Source organism: Pipra filicauda, unplaced genomic scaffold (genome assembly GCF_003945595.2).
Source record: "Pipra filicauda isolate LSUMZ 115617 unplaced genomic scaffold, ASM394559v2 scaffold552_size545530_pilon, whole genome shotgun sequence".
NCBI lineage: Eukaryota > Metazoa > Chordata > Aves > Passeriformes > Pipridae > Pipra > Pipra filicauda.
In genome coordinates this window covers 284454-303445 of record NW_024104701.1, presented here as the reverse complement: position 1 = coordinate 303445, position 18992 = coordinate 284454, and the positions used below count along the sequence as shown (strand labels likewise).

Sequence of the window (18992 nt, the reverse complement as noted above, 5' to 3'; positions counted from 1 at the left end):
AACCTATAAACTGGAAATAAATAATTGCTCAACTGCTTTACACCAGAGCAAGGGAAGAAGAAAAGAAAAAGGAGCTGTGTTTCCATATCAATACTTGCCTCTAAAATTACATTTAACATCAAGTTGTGCAGATTTAACTCAACTTTTCACCATCTGAAAACCTGCTTTTCTTATACCTATATATATATATACACCATATATATATACCATATATATATATATATAAAATGATATAATATATAATTATATATTTGGAGATGAATAAATTATATATTATATATATTACATTTTATATATATATCAAAATACATAAGATTTATATTATATATACTGTCTTTCTTATATGTCTAATTAAATATTATATATTGCTTTATATTGATTTATATTGCTTTATATATATTAAATCATATATATATCCAAATGTATAAGATATATATTATATATACTGCCTTTCTTATATTATATATATATAATTATATATTATATATTGCTTTATATTGATTCACACACTGCCTCTGTTGTGTCATAATTCCACATGGTAAGATCTAAACCTCCTAAAGATGGACATGACCATCCCTAACTCAGATAATTTTATTTGACTTCAAAGCTATAATAATAATAATAATAATAATAATAATAATAATAATAATAATAATAATAATAATAATACCAGTGCTGTCCATATTTGGTTGGGTTTTTTTAATCCACATAGCAGGACTGGGATTTTAACCTATAAACTGGGAATGAAACCATATAAACTGAAAATTAATAATAGTTTTTGCTATATCTAGCAAAATAACCCTAGAAACTGGAAACTAAAACTTCAAAATGTGCATCCTAAGGAGAAAAAGAAAAAAAAAAATTCCAATTCACCCCTCAGAAGCAGCTAAAAATTATATTGTAAAAGGCACCACCCAAGACATCAAGACAGGAAGATCTGAAACTCTTAATAATCAGATTTTTATCAATCAGCATCACAGATTGGATGGGATCAATAACAGCATCACAATGATGCAAAAGGACACAGATTTTCCAGGAACTTTAGGCAGAGGAAAAGACAGGAGAAGCTTCTTGTTCACAAAATCCAGTTGAGAAAGTTGTATTTGATGTTCACAACGTAGATCTGATGGAAATTCTGAAGTGATAAAAGGGGAAACAGGGCAGGGAAGGGGAAGAACCACCAAGGAAACCACACAGAGCTCTGCAGTAAAATGAAGTTTAAAGTCAAAAAAGAAAAAAACCTCACCAACCTAAGCACCTTAAGTTCAAAGAATTTAGAAATTACAAAAACCCCCTCCTCAATATTTAGCATTTTTTCTTAATGGAATAAAAAAAAATCAGAGCAAAATCCATTTTTATTTCTTCCACATGTGCAAAAAAAAGCCTTGTAGTGTGTAAAATCAATTAGAAAAATGTGACAAGGTGAGGTCTAACAGCAGTTTTTAAATAAAATAATGGTGCAGGTGGAAACTCCAGTTTGGGGGTGAGGAATCATTCATGAACTGCCAAGTCTTAGAGACAATATAATATAATATAATATATGGTATAATTTATATAATATCCAAACCAGTGAGCTGTACTGGACAAGCTTTCCATACAAATAGTATTTCCAATACTGCTGACTCTCTCTGTTCTTAAAAAAATTAAGTATTTCCACAAATTATTCTCCTCTCAGGTACCTTTCTGGTATCTCCTGTCTCTCTAGGAAAGCAAGGAGATCTATGGAGAACAGGATGTGTGGAGAAAAATATATAATTTGTGAGAAAGCTAAACTATTACACCTCCCTTATTTATTTTAATCAAAGTTACCATCAAAAATGTGAAAAAAAATCCACAATAAAAATCACATTCTCGCATTGAAAAATGTGAATAAAATTTTAAAAAACCTTATTTTGGTATAAACTTGAACTACATAGTTAAAACATCTTTATTAGATGGCCTGCAACCCTGGGATGTGCCACTAGATGGCAAGTTTGGATAAAAATTTAGCCAAATTTTAACTCGTGGCACGTTTGAAAATTCCAAGGGCATAGGAAAGAAACGATCAGGAAAAAGAAGAGAAGAATAAAAAACTGAAGAGTTCAATGAACTACAAACCTCGTGCACATTTAATATTAGTCAAAAAAGGTTAAATGGGCTTTAGTTTTGTTGCCACATCTGCCACACAAATAGATGATCAATTCTTGGGAATTTCCAGGAAATATTCCAATTATCCTCAGGAATAAAGCTCTGGGTTGTGTAATTACACACTTTTCTCTATTCACTCCAGACTTTTCTCCACCTCTTGCATTTGATTTTTGTCACCAGACCACACAGAACTTTCTGCCTGGTTTTAAAAGAAAACCAGATCCTGCCTTTTAAATCAGTTCTTTCAGTAGCTCAGTAAAAAGCCTTGTGTTTTTATATTGCAGAAGCATTAAAAGGTTCTTAACTGAAATGCAGCAAATAAAAATACAGCAATAGATAGAAATATAGCAAATATAGCTGAAAAATGAATTTCCCCCATGGTGAAATTCAGAACTATAAGCAACAGGTAATGAAACAGAGTAGAAATTAAACTTTTTGCTTACCTGTAATACCTGCACAAACCTCTCCAAACAAAAATACCACGAGGTGGGTTTAGGAGAACACTGAATTTGTCTTGTAGGGTAAATCTCAGGCAATTGAACTAAGCAGAACTTACCTCATCAGGAGAGAGAAGGTAAAGAGGTGTCAAGGTGGGAAGTTCACTCAGTTCACAGCTCAGGCCAAGAGACACCAGGATCTCCTTGAGAACTTCACATCTCTTGGTGTTGCTCATCTTCAGTAAATTAAAATCCTCTTCGGTTTGGACATCCATGGAATTGCTGTCCAGCTCCAAGTGGGCCTGGCAAAGGGAATAAAAAAAATCAGTTTGCAGTTCAAAGATCACAGCTGACAACCCACTACAATCTTCTGTGAAATCTATCCAAAACACCCCTTCTTAATAAACTGGGGTTTTCCTGGAGATGCTCAAACTTGTATTTATTCATGAAGTTTATCCTTCTACTTTTCACGTCTGCCAGAACCAACAGGAAGATGGGTCATATTCTGGCTTGTACCAGAGAAAGAATTACATTAAAATTGAAAGAGCTTTACCAGAGGTTGTAGAAGATCTGAAGAACTCAGAGAAGTCCTTACTGTGTCACATGAATTAAGGTGAAATCAGTGCAGATCAAGAAATGCTTCTGTCTAAAAAAAATGACTTTCTCACCTGGTAGAGAATCACTCCTCAGAGCTGCAGCAGGTGCTTAAAAGCAGAAATGAAATAAAACAGGAAAAAGAAATCCTTTATAGACCTCCTTTTTTCTGGCTTTCTTTTGTTTGGTGGTTTTTGTGAGGTTTTTTTTTGGTTGGTTTTTTAAATAACTGTTCCAAGATATTTAGAAGACCTCATACTCTCCTACGTGCAGATTCATTGAATGAAAATCACAAGCCATTCTTTGTTCGTTTCTTCAATTTTGCACGGTTTAATGATGCTCTTCATGTTCCCTATATGATCTGCTTTATTGAAATTCAGGGAAATGAATGACAGTGGCTGCCCCTGGATCCCTGGAAGTGTCCAAGGCCAGGTTGGATGGGGCTTGGAGCAACCTGGGCTGGTGGAAGGTGTCCCTGCCCATGGCAGGAGGTGAAACTGGGTGATATTAAAGGTCCCTTCCCACCCAAACCATTCCATGACTATAGAAAATGGAAATGGGGGCAGGACACACACACCAGAAGAGTATAAAACCAAGGGGAATATTTCTGTGACAGAATATTTACTGGCTGATGTCACTGCCTGTCCCCTGAAGAGAAAACAATAAGGCTTTTCAAATCCACACTGGAAGTCATTTAGGATTATAAAATGACACGCTAATCCTCTTAATCTGATTTTTGAAGCTGTGCTGTAATGCCCTTTTTCTCTGGTGGTGGGGGGGAAACCTGTGCAGTATTAAGTTTTACTACAGTAGAAGGGTCAGTTTAAAGGCTGCAGCAGGGCAGGTTTTACCCTGGAGCTTGCAGAAACAGTTTCTAATTGATTTTCTAGTCCAAGCACCCAGCACAGGGGTGGCAAAGCTGCCTACCAAAAAAAAGAAAGCTCTAAACATGCTACTACATCTAACAGTTTCCAAAAACCGAGCAGATTTAACCTGATAAACTGGTAAGAGATGGAAACAGTTCTAAGAAAGCCCAGGAATGTTTCTGAACTACATAATTGCTGGAAAAGTATTGATACCTGATCCGTGAGCAGTGAAATTTGAGTGCTCTGGGCTCCTGAGAAAGTTCTCCTCTACCTAAAATATTGGTAAAAACACAACCTTTCATAAAGCTGTGTCTCTACTATATTCCTTAATTTAATTTACTTAAACACTGGTAAATAAATCTTGCTCTGCTTTTCTCAATGTGCTTGGTAGATTCATACTTCCAGGGCATGCACTTATTTTCTAAACTTGGTGGTACTTCTTCTCAACCTTTCCATCACTCAAAACTTATATTTGTGAATATCTAAATAATCAGTGACCAACATTTACCTTTAACACACCCATTATCCACAGAGAGTAACATTAACAAAAAACATTTATGAACACTTGAATTTCTCTGTTGTTTAATTTTTTGAGGGTTTTGTTTGGTTGTTGGGTTTTCTCTTTTACCAGAGATCACAACACCCTAACACTGGAGAGGCATCTCTTTGCTGGGATATTGTTTCTAAGTGGAATGAGTAAGATTTTGGCTCATTCACTCCCCCAGGTGCTCTGAGCTATTTGATAAGTAAAAGAAAGTTAAACATTTAAAACTTTAAAGCCTGAAGACAGACTTGGGAAATATAAAAGCAAGTTTCCAGCAGGGTTTATTTTACACTCTCTGCTTCATCACAGTTCATGTTTTAGTAAGAATGACTCTTTTTTATTTTGCCAGTATGAGCTTTCACCCCAAGCCTGTTACAATTTCACTCTTCCTGTTCCCGCCTCCCAAAATCTGCAGAATTCCCGCCTCTGTCACTGCACAACCTCCAGCAGGCAGAAAAGGAAAGCTCTGCTCTTGAGGATCACAGAATCCCACAATAGCTGGAGTGGGAAAGGACCTCTGGAGATCACCCAGCCCAACTCTCTGCCAAGGCACCTGGAGCAGGTGCCACAGGAACACATCCAGGGGGTTTGGGATGTCTCCAGAGAGGGAGACTCCACACCCTCCCTGGGCCGCTGTTCCAGGGCTCTGCCACCCTCCATGGAAAGCCTCATGTTGAGGTGGAAGTTGTTGTGTTTTAGTTGATGGCCACTGCTCCTTGTCCTGACCACTGGAAAGAATTTGGCACCACCTTCTTGGCAGCCACCTTGGAGATATTTGCATGGATTGATAAGTAAGACTCTTGCTTACTATGCAAACCTGCTCTTTCTTCCACCACCCTCTGATCTTTCCTGATGTCCGCCTGCCTGGCTCTGTGGTGAAAACAAGGAAGTGGAACAGCAGTGGCATTCTTTAAGATCAAAAGAAAACCATTCTGCAGTCAGAGCCCTTGTACCTCCACCAACACATCCATCTGCACCTCAGGGGGTGGGGAGGCCCTGGTACAGGTTGCCCAGAGAAGCTGTGGCTGCCCCTGGATCCCTGAGAGTGTCCAAGGCCAGGTTGGACAGGGCTTGGAGCAACCTGGGCTAGTGGAAGGTGTCCCTGTCCATGGCAGGGGCTGGAACTGGATGATCTTTAAAGTCCCTCCCAACCCAAACCATTTCACACTTCTCTCCTTGACAGGAATCCCCAAGATCATGCAGTGGGAAGAAGTGAACTTTTCCCATGTAGCAATGTGAAAATTAATCCTTCCACATGCACAGTACCTGGCAAAGAATGGCTTCTCCTCCAGCGTCCCCGTGAGTCAGATGAACAATAACCGGGTCTTTCTCAGCATTATTTAACCGACACAACGTCTTCACTTTGCCAGTGTCTTCCTTCCTTCCTTCCTCAAAAACACAGCCACTGACCATGAGATCCAGCTTTATTTCAGGGCTGTCCTTTTTAGAGACCACCAGCTCGTGGACAGTCCTCCTCAGCTTGTTCTTCCGCTTTATCCGAACGCCGCCAAAAGCGAAGGACGAAGAAAGCCCGAGAATCTTCCCGCCTTTAGATAAAAATTTCATGAACTGCTTGTGGTTCCCCTCAGAAATAGGCTCCTCTGTGGCAATGACCAGCAGCAGGGAGTTGTCAATCCAGGGATCTCTCAGCACTTGCTCCTGGTGCAGCTGGTAGATGGTGTAGCTCTCGGCACCGACGCATTCCTGAAGGATTGATCTGACCTGCTCAAATTTCCCTTTGGCCCTTTCAGAGCCAAGGTAAATCAACACATTGGGGGGCTTCCCAGCGAGGTTCACCCTCTTCATCCCTTTTTCTAGACAGTCATCCTTCTCCTCTTCCAGCTTGCTGCTGGAATCATCAGGAAGCTCTGGAATGTTTTCTGCAGAGGCAAATTTAACTGATTCAATGGTGCTGTTTTCCAGCTGGAGGCACTCGTGGCAGCTGGAAAGATGCAAGTGGTGATGTTCTCCAGACAGATTGTTGGGCTCATCCTCGTGATCACCTTCCTCCTCTGGCTTGGATTTCTCCTCTTCACTTTGTCCTCCCAGTCCTGATTTAACAGCAGTCCCAGCAGGAGTTACTTCATCCATTTGTGTGCTTTGCTCTTTCACGGGTGGTGCCTCCTGTGCCAGCTCCTTCAGAGCAGATTCCTGTAAATGGACAGCTGGGAAAGGTAAAGGATACAAAAACAGGGGTTAGAAAAATGGTATTAAAAGAGCTGTTACAAATATTACTAACAGAGCAGGATTTCATTGAATTTCAGCACAAATCACCTACAACAGCATAAATTTCACTTGTTTGACACCAAATCCTATGTCCCCCCCAAGAAGAAAATAAATTTCGACTTACAACACAAGTCTAATGGCTCTTTGTTTCAAAGGACAAAATGAAGCAAATGAAACACCTTGGGAAAAGTACTGATCTTTTAAGGAGAGCAGGGTGGAAAGTCACTTGCTGCTCTTTTGAAATAAACTGTTTTGAAATAAACTATTTTGAAATAAGCTAATAAAGCGATGATGTTGGGCAAGAGTGAGATATTGAACATTGCTGAAGGCTGCAGATAAAGGTTTGGCACAAGCAAAGGGAGTAAAAAAAGAACTGAACTGCTTTCAGGCTGCAGAAAGGGAGAGAGAACCACCACCAGCAAGATCTGGGAGCAAAGAATCCAAGGAAATAAGAAGCAAATACGAAGAATTGTTAAACCTTCCCTTTTCTCCCCCTGAAAACAACAGAATGGCAAAGATAAACAATTTATAGCAAACACAAGTAAGAAAAAAGGAGCAAAGGTGATTATTGTCAGCATGAAACTTGCAGAACAAACTAATTACGAAAGAGGAGAGAAAAATACTCTTCAAAAGGGAGGGTTTTTTCAGCTGCTGAGCCACGAAAAGATTTCAAGTTTTAGTCTGAAAAAATTTACTGAATCCTTTTCCACTCATACAAGACCAAATAAACTCACTGTGCTTTTAATTCAATGAGAAACTCGCTTAACAAAGTTTTGTTACAATACACCAGATGCAAGTTCAATCCCTTTCTTCACTTAACAACACTTGCATTCCCTTGAAACTATATCCCCTTTGGAGTAAGAAGCTTGAAGCAAGGTTGCTTGATATCCCAAGAGAATTTCCCAGCTCCCAGCATCCATGTTATTCCATCACCAGCCCCCACCAGCCCCATTCTCCTGGATCTACATTAAAAAAAACCAAAAAAAACCCCAAAAAACCAGCAAAGCAAGCAAAAAAAAAATACACCAAATTGTTCTCAACCCACGTTTAGCTTTTAATACACTTCTGTTTCAAATATGAAAAAGAAGAGAACACCTGCCTCAAAACTTCTGGGTTTGGTTTTTGGGTGGGTTTTTTTTTTTTCCAGACACATTTGTTAATGTAACAGCCAAGATCTACAGAAACAATATCTTTTAACTTCACCTTTGTGACAGTCACACAATCACGCACTTGCAAATGGTTAAACACCACCTTGGGTACTTGGAGATCTCATCATACTGAGGTTAATTATTGGTAGTAGCTTATGAGGCTTTAAACAAAAAGGGGAGGGGGTTATTCCAAAAATATTCAGATCCACTTTGCTGCTATTTCTGTTATTGCTTTTGTAAAACATTCTGCATAGAGGGAAGGTGTTCAGCTTTACAAGGATCTCTATATTTGACAATATTCAGTATAAAATGGAGGCAATTCTTCCCTGTGAGGGCGGGGAGGCCCTGGCACAGGTTGCCCAGAGAAGCTGTGGCTGCCCCTGGATCCCTGGAAGTGTCCAAGGCCAGGTTGGACAGGGCTTGGAGCAACCTGGGTTAGTGGAAGGTGTCCCTGCCCATGGCAGGGGGTGGAATGGGATGACCTTTAGGTCCCTTCCAACCCAAACCATCCTGTGAAAACACAGTCGAGCTACAGAGTCATCAACTGCCTCAAGAAAGCACTGAGCCAAAATAAAATGCAAGTTTTTATAAGCAGGTATAAAGACTATATGCAAAGTCCTCAAATAACCACGAAAACAGTCCTGTTCTGCTTTTAAAAACCATCATGAAATACTCACAAACAATCTTGTGTGGCACCATTCCATTATCCATTTGAAGCCTGTCTTCCAAGAACGCTATTCCAAGGCTACTGAAATTATCTACACTTGCTTCAGCAATGAACTTAAAAGGTTCACCAGGTTTATAGGCCAACGGTGAACAATAGTCTGACCACTTCACGACCTAGAATAAAGCATAGGAACCTTTTTCAGTTTGAAAAGGTTACAGAAAAACATCCAAATATCAGCAATATTATGAGTTTTCAGGGTGAACTGCACAAGATTCGAATACAACCCAAAGAACCTGCTGAGGAAGGGTCATTTATGCAGCAAAACCTGCTACAAGATTCAGCCCTGACACGAGAAAACAACAGCAACATCCACACCAAGTATTCATAGCAAATTGGGAGTACAAATAAATCATTCCCCAAGCCCAAGGCTATGAAAGTTTCAAGTAACACAGAAAATTCCAGCGGAGCATTAATCACATTCTATGAAAAACAAATTCTATTTGTATTTATTTCCTTCAGCACAAATTCTAAAGGAGAATGCTGATCAAAAGAACAAAAGTGAACTGCAAGGGTTTAATCAAAGTACACAGTGATTATTAGAAGTATTAACTAAACCCTGAGGGTTCAAGCTACTTATCTACAGCAAAAATCCCTTTCTCCAGGAAATAATCATTATGCAACTGGGATACACACTCAGACACACAAACCAGTTGTTCTGTGAAGGTGTTTCTAGAGACAATGAAGCACCACCTTGTTTTCACGACCTACAAAAAATTAGCCTTTGCCACATAATATATTCCAGTTACTGGGAGACTAAGTGCAATCCCCACACAGCAACTCCAGAACTTTGACATTGCCAACTCCAAAACACTTCCATGAAGTTCACCCTTTTATCACCACACAGAAGATGTAATACATTGATTAAAGACAGTGAGGAAAAACACTTAATTTGAATGCACAAAATGAGGGTGAGCTCTTGGGTATTTTACTTGTCAATATGTGATTATCAGCTAAATTTACCTTTTCACCAATTGCAGTGAAGTGGTTTGCACAATATTCAAAAGAACCCAGCTCCAACTTTTGCCTTTGGAGTATTTCCCAAGGGAACAAGAAGAAAGAAGGAACAGAGAGTTCATCCAATCTAAATGGTTGTGTCTCCTTTCCAAGTCATTCTCAAAGCCAGTCTCTGACTGGCACAACCCAGGTGAGACCATTCAGTCATGGAATCATGGAATGGTTCAGGTGGGAAGGGACCTTGAAGATCATCCAGTGCCACCCCCCTGCCATGGGCAGGGACACTTTTCCCTATCCCAGGTTGCTCCAAGCCCCATCCAACCTGGCCTTGGACACTTCCAGGGATCCAGGGGCAGCCACAGCTTCTCTGGGCAACCTGGGACAGGGCCTCCCCACCCTCACAGCCAACAATTCCTTCCCAATATCCCATCTAACTCTGTCACTTTGAAGCCATTCCTCCCTGTCCTGTCACTCTACCCCCTGGAAATAGTCTCTCTCCATCTTTCTTGCAGCTCCTTCAGGTCCTGGAAGGCCACAATTGTCACCCCAAAGCTTCTCCTCTCCAGGCTGAACAATCCCAGCTCTCCCAGCCTTTCCTCCCAGCAGAGCTGCTCCAGCCCTGGGATCCTCTTGGTTCCTGCTCTGGACTCTCTCCAGCAGCTCCATGTCCTTGCTGGGCTGTTCCCCAGGGCTGGAGGCAGCAGATGGGGGTCTCAATCCATACTCATATTGGTGGCCTTTGGATATCTAACAAGAAAACTGGCTGGGGACCATCTGGTACATTACTTATCCTGACCCTTAGTGAAAAAATCCCATTTCCAAAAGGAAAAGGAGAACAGTGTGTAGGTGTTCCCCACAAGATCAGCAGCATGTCTTTAAGTTCTGGGTCAAACTTCAGCTCTGTAACAAAAGAGCAAGTCACAAGTTCAAGCCAAAACACACAGTTGGTGAGAACCAGCCCTCAAATCCGTGGCAGATGGGTCCTGAACTCCTGGGAATAACAACCACCCACTCCAACGGCGAGCTTCCACCTCCAGGGCTTTCTGAAAGCTCATCAGCACGACTGTACCACAAAGCAGTGCCAGCCCTGGAGTTATAGGGTATATTTTGGAACAAAATGTCCTCCTGGAAAGCAGCTACACCAGACCACGATCCGTTGGAATCCCTGGAGTCGGAGCCAGTCAGGCCTCACCCCACTGTCACTGGGGATGTGTGTGACCAAGTCTGTGAAATATCTTTATTGATGATTTAGATGAGGGCATTGAGTCCATCATCAGCAAATTTGCAGATGACACCAAGCTGGGGGGGAGTGTTGATCAGCTGGAAGGCAGGAGGGCTCTGCAGAGGGACCTGGATGGGTTGGAGAGTTGGGCTGATTCCAATGGATGAGGTTCAACCAGGCCAAGGGCCGGGTCCTGCCCTTTGGCCACAACAACCCCCGGCAGCTCCAGGCTGGGCCAGAGGGGCTGGAGAGCAGCCAGGCAGGAAGGGAGCTGGGAGTGGGGATGGACAGGGAGCTGAACAGGAGCCAGAGGGTGCCCAGGGGGACAAGAGGGCCAATGGATCCTGGCCTGGCTCAGGAACAGGGTGGCCAACAGGGCCAGGGAAGTGATTCTGCCCCTGGACTCAGCGCTGGTGAGGCCACCCCTGGAGTGCTGTGTCCAGTTCTGGGCCCTCAGCTCAGGAAGGACATGGAGGGGCTGGAGCAGGTCCAGAGGAGAGCAACGAGGCTGGGGAAGGGACTGGAGCACAAGTGCTGTGAGGAGAGGCTGAGGGAGCTGGGGGGGCTCAGCCTGGAGAAGAGGAGGCTCAGGGGAGACCTCCTCACTCTCTGCAACTCCCTGACAGGAGGGGGGAGCCAGGGGGGGGTTGGTCTCTTTTCCCAGGCAACCATCAGCAAGACAAGAGGGCTGGGTCTCAAGTTGTGCCAGGGGAGGTTTAGGTTGGATATTAGAAAGAATTTCTTTACAGAGAGGGTGCTCAGCCATTGGAATGGGCTGCCCAGGGAGGGGGTGGATTGTCTGTCCCTGGAGATTTTTAAAAAGAGACTGGATGTGGCATCAGTGCCACAGCGGGGTTGGATCCAGGGTTGGACTTGATGATCTTGGAGGTCCCTTCCAACCCAGCTGATTCTATGATTCTAAGTCAGCCAGAACTGCCCCAACCAACTGCCTGGACAACACTTCCCAGAGGGAAAGGACTCCCAGCTGGGGTTAATTTATTGGTACAACACCCACAGCTGGGAAAGGAAGTCTCCAGTTGTAATCCCAAGGTGGAAAACTCTGAGGGCCTGCTGCTAATGTGGGAATTCACAATGACCAGTGACAAACATTAATGATGCAGGACACAGACTTCCTTCTCCATTCTCCTCAGGATATGACTCTGGGCTACTGTGGTGGAGGGTAAGAAACTCAGATGATATTTAGATATCCTTTCTTACCCAGACAACAGGCACAAGCAGGTGACACCCACAGGTCACCTGGAAGGTATGAGGAAAATATATTGATGCTCTTGGGTTTTTTTTTCAGGGCACCAAGTGAAATATCAGATCTAAAATGTAGTTATTGCTGTGTGGTGCAAATAAAGTGAACACACAGAAGTGCCTCACAAAGCAAAGCCTTCTTAAAGGGATATTAGGAAGAAATTCTTTACTGTCAGGGTTGATGAGGACCTGGCACACCAAAACATATGACTTGTAATCCTTGATAAGGCAACAATCCTTTTTCTTCACAGCAGAACAAAAATCCTCGGGGAATATTTTTTTAATTATTTTTTCTGTTTATGTTTTCTGGGTCCACCTCATTTTCAACAAAAACCAGTCACAGATCCCTGACAGTCCTACAAGGAATGGCTTTTCTGGCTAGAAATTCTCACAGGAGCAACATTCCCTGGCTCTGGTGACATCTGGCTGCCAGAGGTACCAGAATTAAGAGCACTTCACTACAAGTGACATGGACACAGAAGAATAATAAACAAAATACAACAGCAGTCCTTTTCCTCTTCAGTTTTGGTCTTGTGCCTGGACTATCCCTTTTGAGCTTTGTAAATCAAATAAATTATTAATGGCCACATTAGAATGGAAAATATTTGCATTCTTAAGAAAACGCAAACGAAAGCAAGAAGATTAAAAAAATCTCTGCTGAACAATAAAACCCAAAAGAATAAATAATTAGAGCTTCAATGCAGATGTTTTTGTGGATCTTTCTGCTACAAAAAAGTACCAAAAAAAAATTAAAAACTGTGTCTGAATTGGCCCAGCACTGTTCCCAACCTGCCCTCCTATTCCTGCACTCAGGTTAGACAAGTCTATTTACCAACCCCTCTGCTCTCAGTGTTCACCCCAGCAGAGGATTGCTGGAATATCTCTTGGAATAAGTGACCTGGAAAACACATGATCCTCATCCAGGGCAGCAGACAGGCCACAAACACCTGTGTGTGTGGCTGTAACTCCAAGCAGGAGCCTGAAACCTGATGCCAGGAAACAAGGATGACAGATGGGCCCTTTAGGGTGCTGAGCAGGGACCGGTCAGGACAACACCTGATCCATGGCCCTGGGTGGTGATCCCAGCTTGTGGCAGAGCCTGTTCCATGGAAGAGCTCTGGAACCCCAGCAAACAGGCCAGATGTTTTACTGCTGCCTACCCAGAGATATCCCAGCTTGCACATCTTCCCATTCCTGCTCTTTCCTGGAGGCAATGAGGTCCATTCTGTTCTCTCCAGTACCTAAAGGGGACTTAAAAGAAGCAGGAGAGGGATTTTCCACAAGGGCCTGGAGTGACAGGACAAGGGGAAATGGCTTCAAACTGCCAGAGAGTAGGGTTAGATGGGATTTTGGGAAGAAATTCTTGGCTATGAGGGTGGGGAGGCCCTGGCACAGGTTGCCCAGAGAAGCTGTGGCTGCCTCTGGATCCCTGGAAGTGTCCAAGGCCAGGCTGGATGGGGCTTGGAGCAACCTGGGCTGGTGGAAGGTGTCCCTGCCCATGGCAGGGAGTCGGATTGAGATGATCTTTAAGGTCCCTTCCAACCCAAACCTTCCTGTGATTCTGTGACTCTTCACCAAGGAAAGCACAGAGCACACACAACATGGGAGAGCCTTAGGAAGGAACAAGAAGAACCTGGACTGCTTGGAAGATTTTTCCTCCCTGCATGTTAAGTTTATTTTTTGCTCTGGGTCACAACCTTTCTCCCCCTTCAGACCTGCATCTAAACTGAGTTATGAGATATTACATCACCAAAATAATCAAGGCTGGAAGAGACCTTCAGATCATCCAGTCCCACCCTCACCCAGCAGCACCACAATCACCCCTAATTCATGTCCCCAAGGGCCACAGCCAGGTGCCAATTCAATTATATATTCAGTAATTCAAGTGTTAGAACACCATCTTCTAAATCCACATCTTGAATTTTCAGTACAGTAGTGGAGAAGGCACTGCTCAGATTTCTAAGGATCTAGAACTTGAACACTTTGTAAGTATGCTTGCCATAAAGATTTCAGTACTAGCTGAATTTATATCTCTGGATGCCTCAAAACACTTTATAGGTATTGCATTTATAAATTACGTTTGCACTAAAAGGCAATCACAATTTTTTAAAATTCCAACCAAGTAGCAGTTTCCTGCTGCATTCCAGAGAAAAGCAAAGAGATTAAAAGCTGGATTTTGGTTTCACTTCTGCAGACTGACAAAATAATCCAAATGCATAAAACTTTAACTGGTACTTATAAAATCATAATGAAAGGAAGACTCCAAGACAGACTTTTATTTCATAGAATCTGAGGGTGGTTTGGGTTGGAAGGGACCTTAAAGATTACCCAGTTCCAACCCCCTGCCATGGGCAGGGACACCTTCTACCAGCCCAGGTTGCTCCAAGCCCCGTCCAACCTGGCCTTGGACACTTCCAGGGATCCAGGGGCAGCCACAGCTTCTCTGGGCAACCTGGGCCAGGGCCTCCCCACCCTCCCAGCCAGGAATTCCTTCCCAAAATCCCATCTATCCCTGCCCTCTGGCAGTTTGAAGCCATTCCCCCTTGTCCTGTCCCTCCATCCCTTGTCCCAAGTCCCTCTCCAGCTCTCCTGGAGCCTCTTTAGGCACTGGAAAGGTCTCCCTGGAGCCTCCTCTTCTCCAGAGTGAACAATCCCAGCTTTCCCAGCCTGGCTCCAGAGCAGAGGTGCAGTTCCCACCCACAGCTGGAGAAACATGCTCCCAAAAAACCTCATTGAGATATCTGTGGGTCTAATTGAAGCATAAAATAGAACTAAATCATTAACAGTGATAAATCTTAACGAAGAGATTACCTTTTTATTCCTAATAACATTACAACCCACCTGTTCTGCTTTCTGTGTAAGAAACAGGAAGAACCACTCACCTCTTTGGAAGAGTCAGGAGCTCTCTGCAAGTTCTCTGTCTGAGCAGAAATGCTTTCTGTCACAAAAGCTATATGTTCTGCATTAAGTAACTTCTCAGGATAAATAAAGGGAGAAATGAGGAGGAGACTCCACCTGTTTAAGTCATCAAGGAACTGAAAGAAGCAGAAAAGAAAAGTAAGTCTGTTTAGGGAGCAGCTGATTTAAGAATTCATTTTTCAATTAAGCCCAGCCTAAATTCAAATGTGAGCCTTCAGCCTTGCATGAAAGGTAGTGACTATTTCACACTCCCCATGAGGGAAAAAAAAAGGAGTAAAATACTGAACCATTACCCAGGAACGCATCAAAAATGAAACTAAAAGTGACAACCCACGTTTTTTAAGCCAATTCAAACTCCAGCTTTCAGTTTTACAGGAAGAGTGGAAAAGAGTGAGCCACAAAACCCACTGTGCCATTGGCACTGGGACCCTTGTGGGCCATTTGCCACTGGCAACATTCCTCATCCAACCTGATCCTGCTCTCCCGTTCCCACTGCATATTAAATCCTTCTGCATTTGCATCAGAATCCCTCCTTCACCACGTAACTCATAAAATATAAATAAATAACTCATTCAAAATCAATTTGTCCCTAAGTTGTTCTATCCACTTATCAGACCACTGGATGAATTTTTTATTCATTAAATTTTAAAAATGGTTCTCTCTCTTGTCCCTCACCAAGGAGCAAATAAAGCTCAAAATAAAGCTCAAAAAAGCTGGAACCAGTAGACCAGTGAACAGGTCTGAGTTCTCCCCACACCAAATGTTGTTTCAAGTGAGGAAAACCAGATGAAAAATGAAAACCATGTTTTATGCAAATGGGCAGTGGAAAAGGAGGGTGGGGGTGGCTCATGACAGGGGAAAAAAAAATCTCAAAGCTTCACAATAATCTGTTCTTTTAAAATATTACCTCAATTTCTAAGCAGATGCTGCACTGAGCTTAATTTTCTGACATATTTTAAAAATGGCAAACATTAGAAACACATGTATTTTGCTACTACCGTGCTAGGAACACACACCTTCAGTCATTTTATGTAGAAAGAGAAGAGAATTTCCCCACAGCACACTGAAAACACGTTCATCCTCCACTTCTCAGGTGAAACCCCAGAATATTAAGTCTGTTGGTTGAGTTCAGTGCTCCAACCAGGCTTTAGTGAGCACAGAAGCTGCAAGAGCAAACACTATTATCTTCCAGGGAAAGGGAACTGAACTCAGGAAGCTTTATAGTACCTTGAACATCCCATCTGGCTGAAGATCAAACAAAAAGCCTTTACAGGTTATGATTTATGACTTGCTGGTATCTCAAGCAAATCACTGCTCGCAGTCCAGAGTCAGTTCTACCTACTCAGAGAGCAAAGGAGCTTTGTTGGCTGCCCAGAAGCCAAAAAACCATCCAAGTTAACCTTTTATCTGCTCACAGACGATGCAAAGAGCTGCACAGTGATGCTGCCTCTGCCTTTAACTCAAGGTCAGAGCCCTCGTGTGCCACACACCTGCCCCAGGGATTCTCAGAGAGGGAACTGCCAAGAATTTATTTTTAAGAGACAAAAACATATTGAATAACAGCCCTGACTTCATGCCAAACTTCATGCCAAGCTACAGCTCCCCAGAGGGCTTCTCAGCTCCCAATAAACTGAGCAGCTTATAAAATCAGTCTGCATGAATAACATTGCAGACAGAAAAAAATGTGCTTACTGTGCAAGGACTGAGGAGAAGCTGCTTCAGAAACCAGCAGAAGTGGAGCAAAGAACGTCAGAAATCAGTTGAAATACCTTCTACAAAACAATAATAATCCAGGGCAACTGAGGCAAAACACATAGTCAACTTTGGTTTGTTTTTATTGAAATATGAATTAGGTATTTAACTTTGCTGTGAGAGATTCTGGGATTGCCACCATCGCTTTTAAGGCTGAAACAATCTGCTCATTAAATAGCAAAAAGGCTGGTTTTAAATGGAACAAGCTCCATCAGCATTTCTGATCTTGTTTTCCCTCGCTGAAAACATTCTCTTTACCCACTGAACTTGTGGAAAGCTTCTCTGCTTCTTAAAGAACTGCACTCAGCCAGTGACACGGTTCATAAATCCATCTCAGTAATGCCTGTAACAAGGGAAATAATTCCCACCAACACACACATAAACACCAGCAGAGATCAACAATTCTGGTATTTAGTGACAAATGCAGACAAATCCAACGTTCATTTAAATAATTCAGACTATTCTGGGCAGTGCCAGGGGAGTTCCACTTCTAAGCCTGAAAGTCAAGCAAGCTTAGTTTCAGTTTTGCTTCCTGCAATTCCAAGTGGAACTGGTTCAGGCACTGGATTTTTCCACTGTCCTGGGCTGCCACAGCCTCCCCCCCACCCTCCTCTCCCACTGCCCATTTGCAGAAAACAAGATTTTCATTTTTCATCTCGTTTTCCTCACTTGAAACAACGTTTCGTCTGGGGAGAAGCTGCAAGTTCTCTGTAACCAAAGGCTCAGCTCAGACGCCACGACAGATCCAGCGACGTTTTAAACCTCTGACACAAATCTTGAACCACAAACACAGCTTATATTTTTAGACTAAAACCTTATATGTACTCAAAGTGTGTTGCTGATATGGAAGGAGGCTTTTCACAAGGGCCTGGAGTGACAGCACAAGGGGGAATGGCCTTAAAGTGAGAGAGAGTGGGGTTGGATTAGATATTAGGAAGCAATTCTTCCCTGTGAGGGTGGGGAGGCCCTGGCCCAGGTTGCCCAGAGAAGCTGTGGCTGCCTCTGGATCCCTGGAAGTGTCCAAGGCCAGGTTGGATGGGGCTTGGAGCAACCTGGGCTGGTGGAAGGTGTCCCTGCCCATGGCTGGGGGTGGGATGGGATGATCTTTAAGGTCCCTTCCAACTCAAACCATTCTGTGACTCTTTAAAATACCATCAAGCTCTGCCAGCCAAGCTCTTCCATAACCACAGCTGTCCTTACAAAGCTGCACCTAATACACACACACACACATATATATAGACACATAGACATATATATAGACATATAGACATATATATAGACATATATACATACATATTTATATATATATACACATATATACATATATTTATATATATACACATATACATATTATATATATACACACATTTTTATATATGTTATATATTTTATATGTATATACACACGTATATATACATATACACATATACATGCACAGCACATACAGCACCCCTCAGCCCACACCCCAGCTCAACAACCTCTAGCAAGCAGCGAGCAGAGGTAACTACACCTGCACTAACATTCCCTGCCGCGGCACCCCCTGGCTCTCCCTTCATCCATCCCTTGGCTGCGACAGCACAGAAGACGCTCCAGGCGTTGTTCCCCCCAATCCCAAACCCCTAAAGACAAAACCACGGCACCACTGTCGCACCCGCAGCTCCCCGGGGGGCGCGGATGCGCATCCCCGTTGCCGTGGCAACGCGGGGACACGCCGCATCCCCGTCACCGCGGTAACGGCGGACACACACCCCCAGCCCCCCCGCCCGCCTCGGCGCGCCTCCCCGCGGCTTTTACCTGCGCCTCGCCGGTGAAGAACACCTTGCCGCCGACCCTGAGGCAGACGCGCTCCTCGGGGTGCGGCTGCCGGGCGCAGAAGGTGAAGGAGCAGCGGGAGCGGTGCAGGCTCCGCACGGTGCCGCGGACGAGCGCGGCCGCGCGCGGCCCCCGGCGCGCCCACAGGTACAGGTAGCACAGCGTGATCAGCATGGCGGGCGCGCGCCCCCCCCCGCCCCGCCCCGCCCCCGCGCCGCGGCCAATCGCAGAGCGGGGCGTCACCCGGGCGGCGAGACCCGGAGCTCTGATTGGCTGCCGGCGCCTGGCGCGCCGAGCGCCCCGCCCCTTTCGTGCCGTCGCCCCGCCCCCTCCTCGGCGCTCAGTCGTGAGGCGGCGGTGCCGCGGTTCGCCTCGGAGCGTTTCCCGTCGGAGCGCAGTTGTGT

General features: G+C 43.7%; 1 protein-coding gene across 5 annotated transcripts in view; it reads right to left on the bottom strand.

Annotated features, from left to right (window-relative positions):
* Positions 1 to 18762, bottom strand: part of HLCS (holocarboxylase synthetase) — a 120409-nt gene extending 101647 nt beyond the window's left edge. Inside the window, exons 1-5 of one of the 5 annotated variants that reach the window (XM_027730056.2) lie at positions 18571 to 18762; positions 14988 to 15140; positions 8620 to 8782; positions 5835 to 6733; positions 2684 to 2866 (exon numbers count right to left, since the gene is read on the bottom strand). In XM_027730056.2, coding sequence (XP_027585857.1) covers positions 2684 to 2866; positions 5835 to 6733; positions 8620 to 8782; positions 14988 to 15140; positions 18571 to 18762 — 1590 coding nt within the window. Of the gene's footprint in view, positions 1 to 2683; positions 2867 to 5834; positions 6734 to 8619; positions 8783 to 13265; positions 13305 to 14987; positions 15141 to 18286; positions 18383 to 18570 lie in introns of those variants that run through there. The other 4 variants (XM_039387310.1, XM_027730057.2, XM_027730058.2 and 1 more) reach the window with 4 other exon arrangements.
* Between the last annotated feature and the right edge of the window lie 230 nt (positions 18763 to 18992).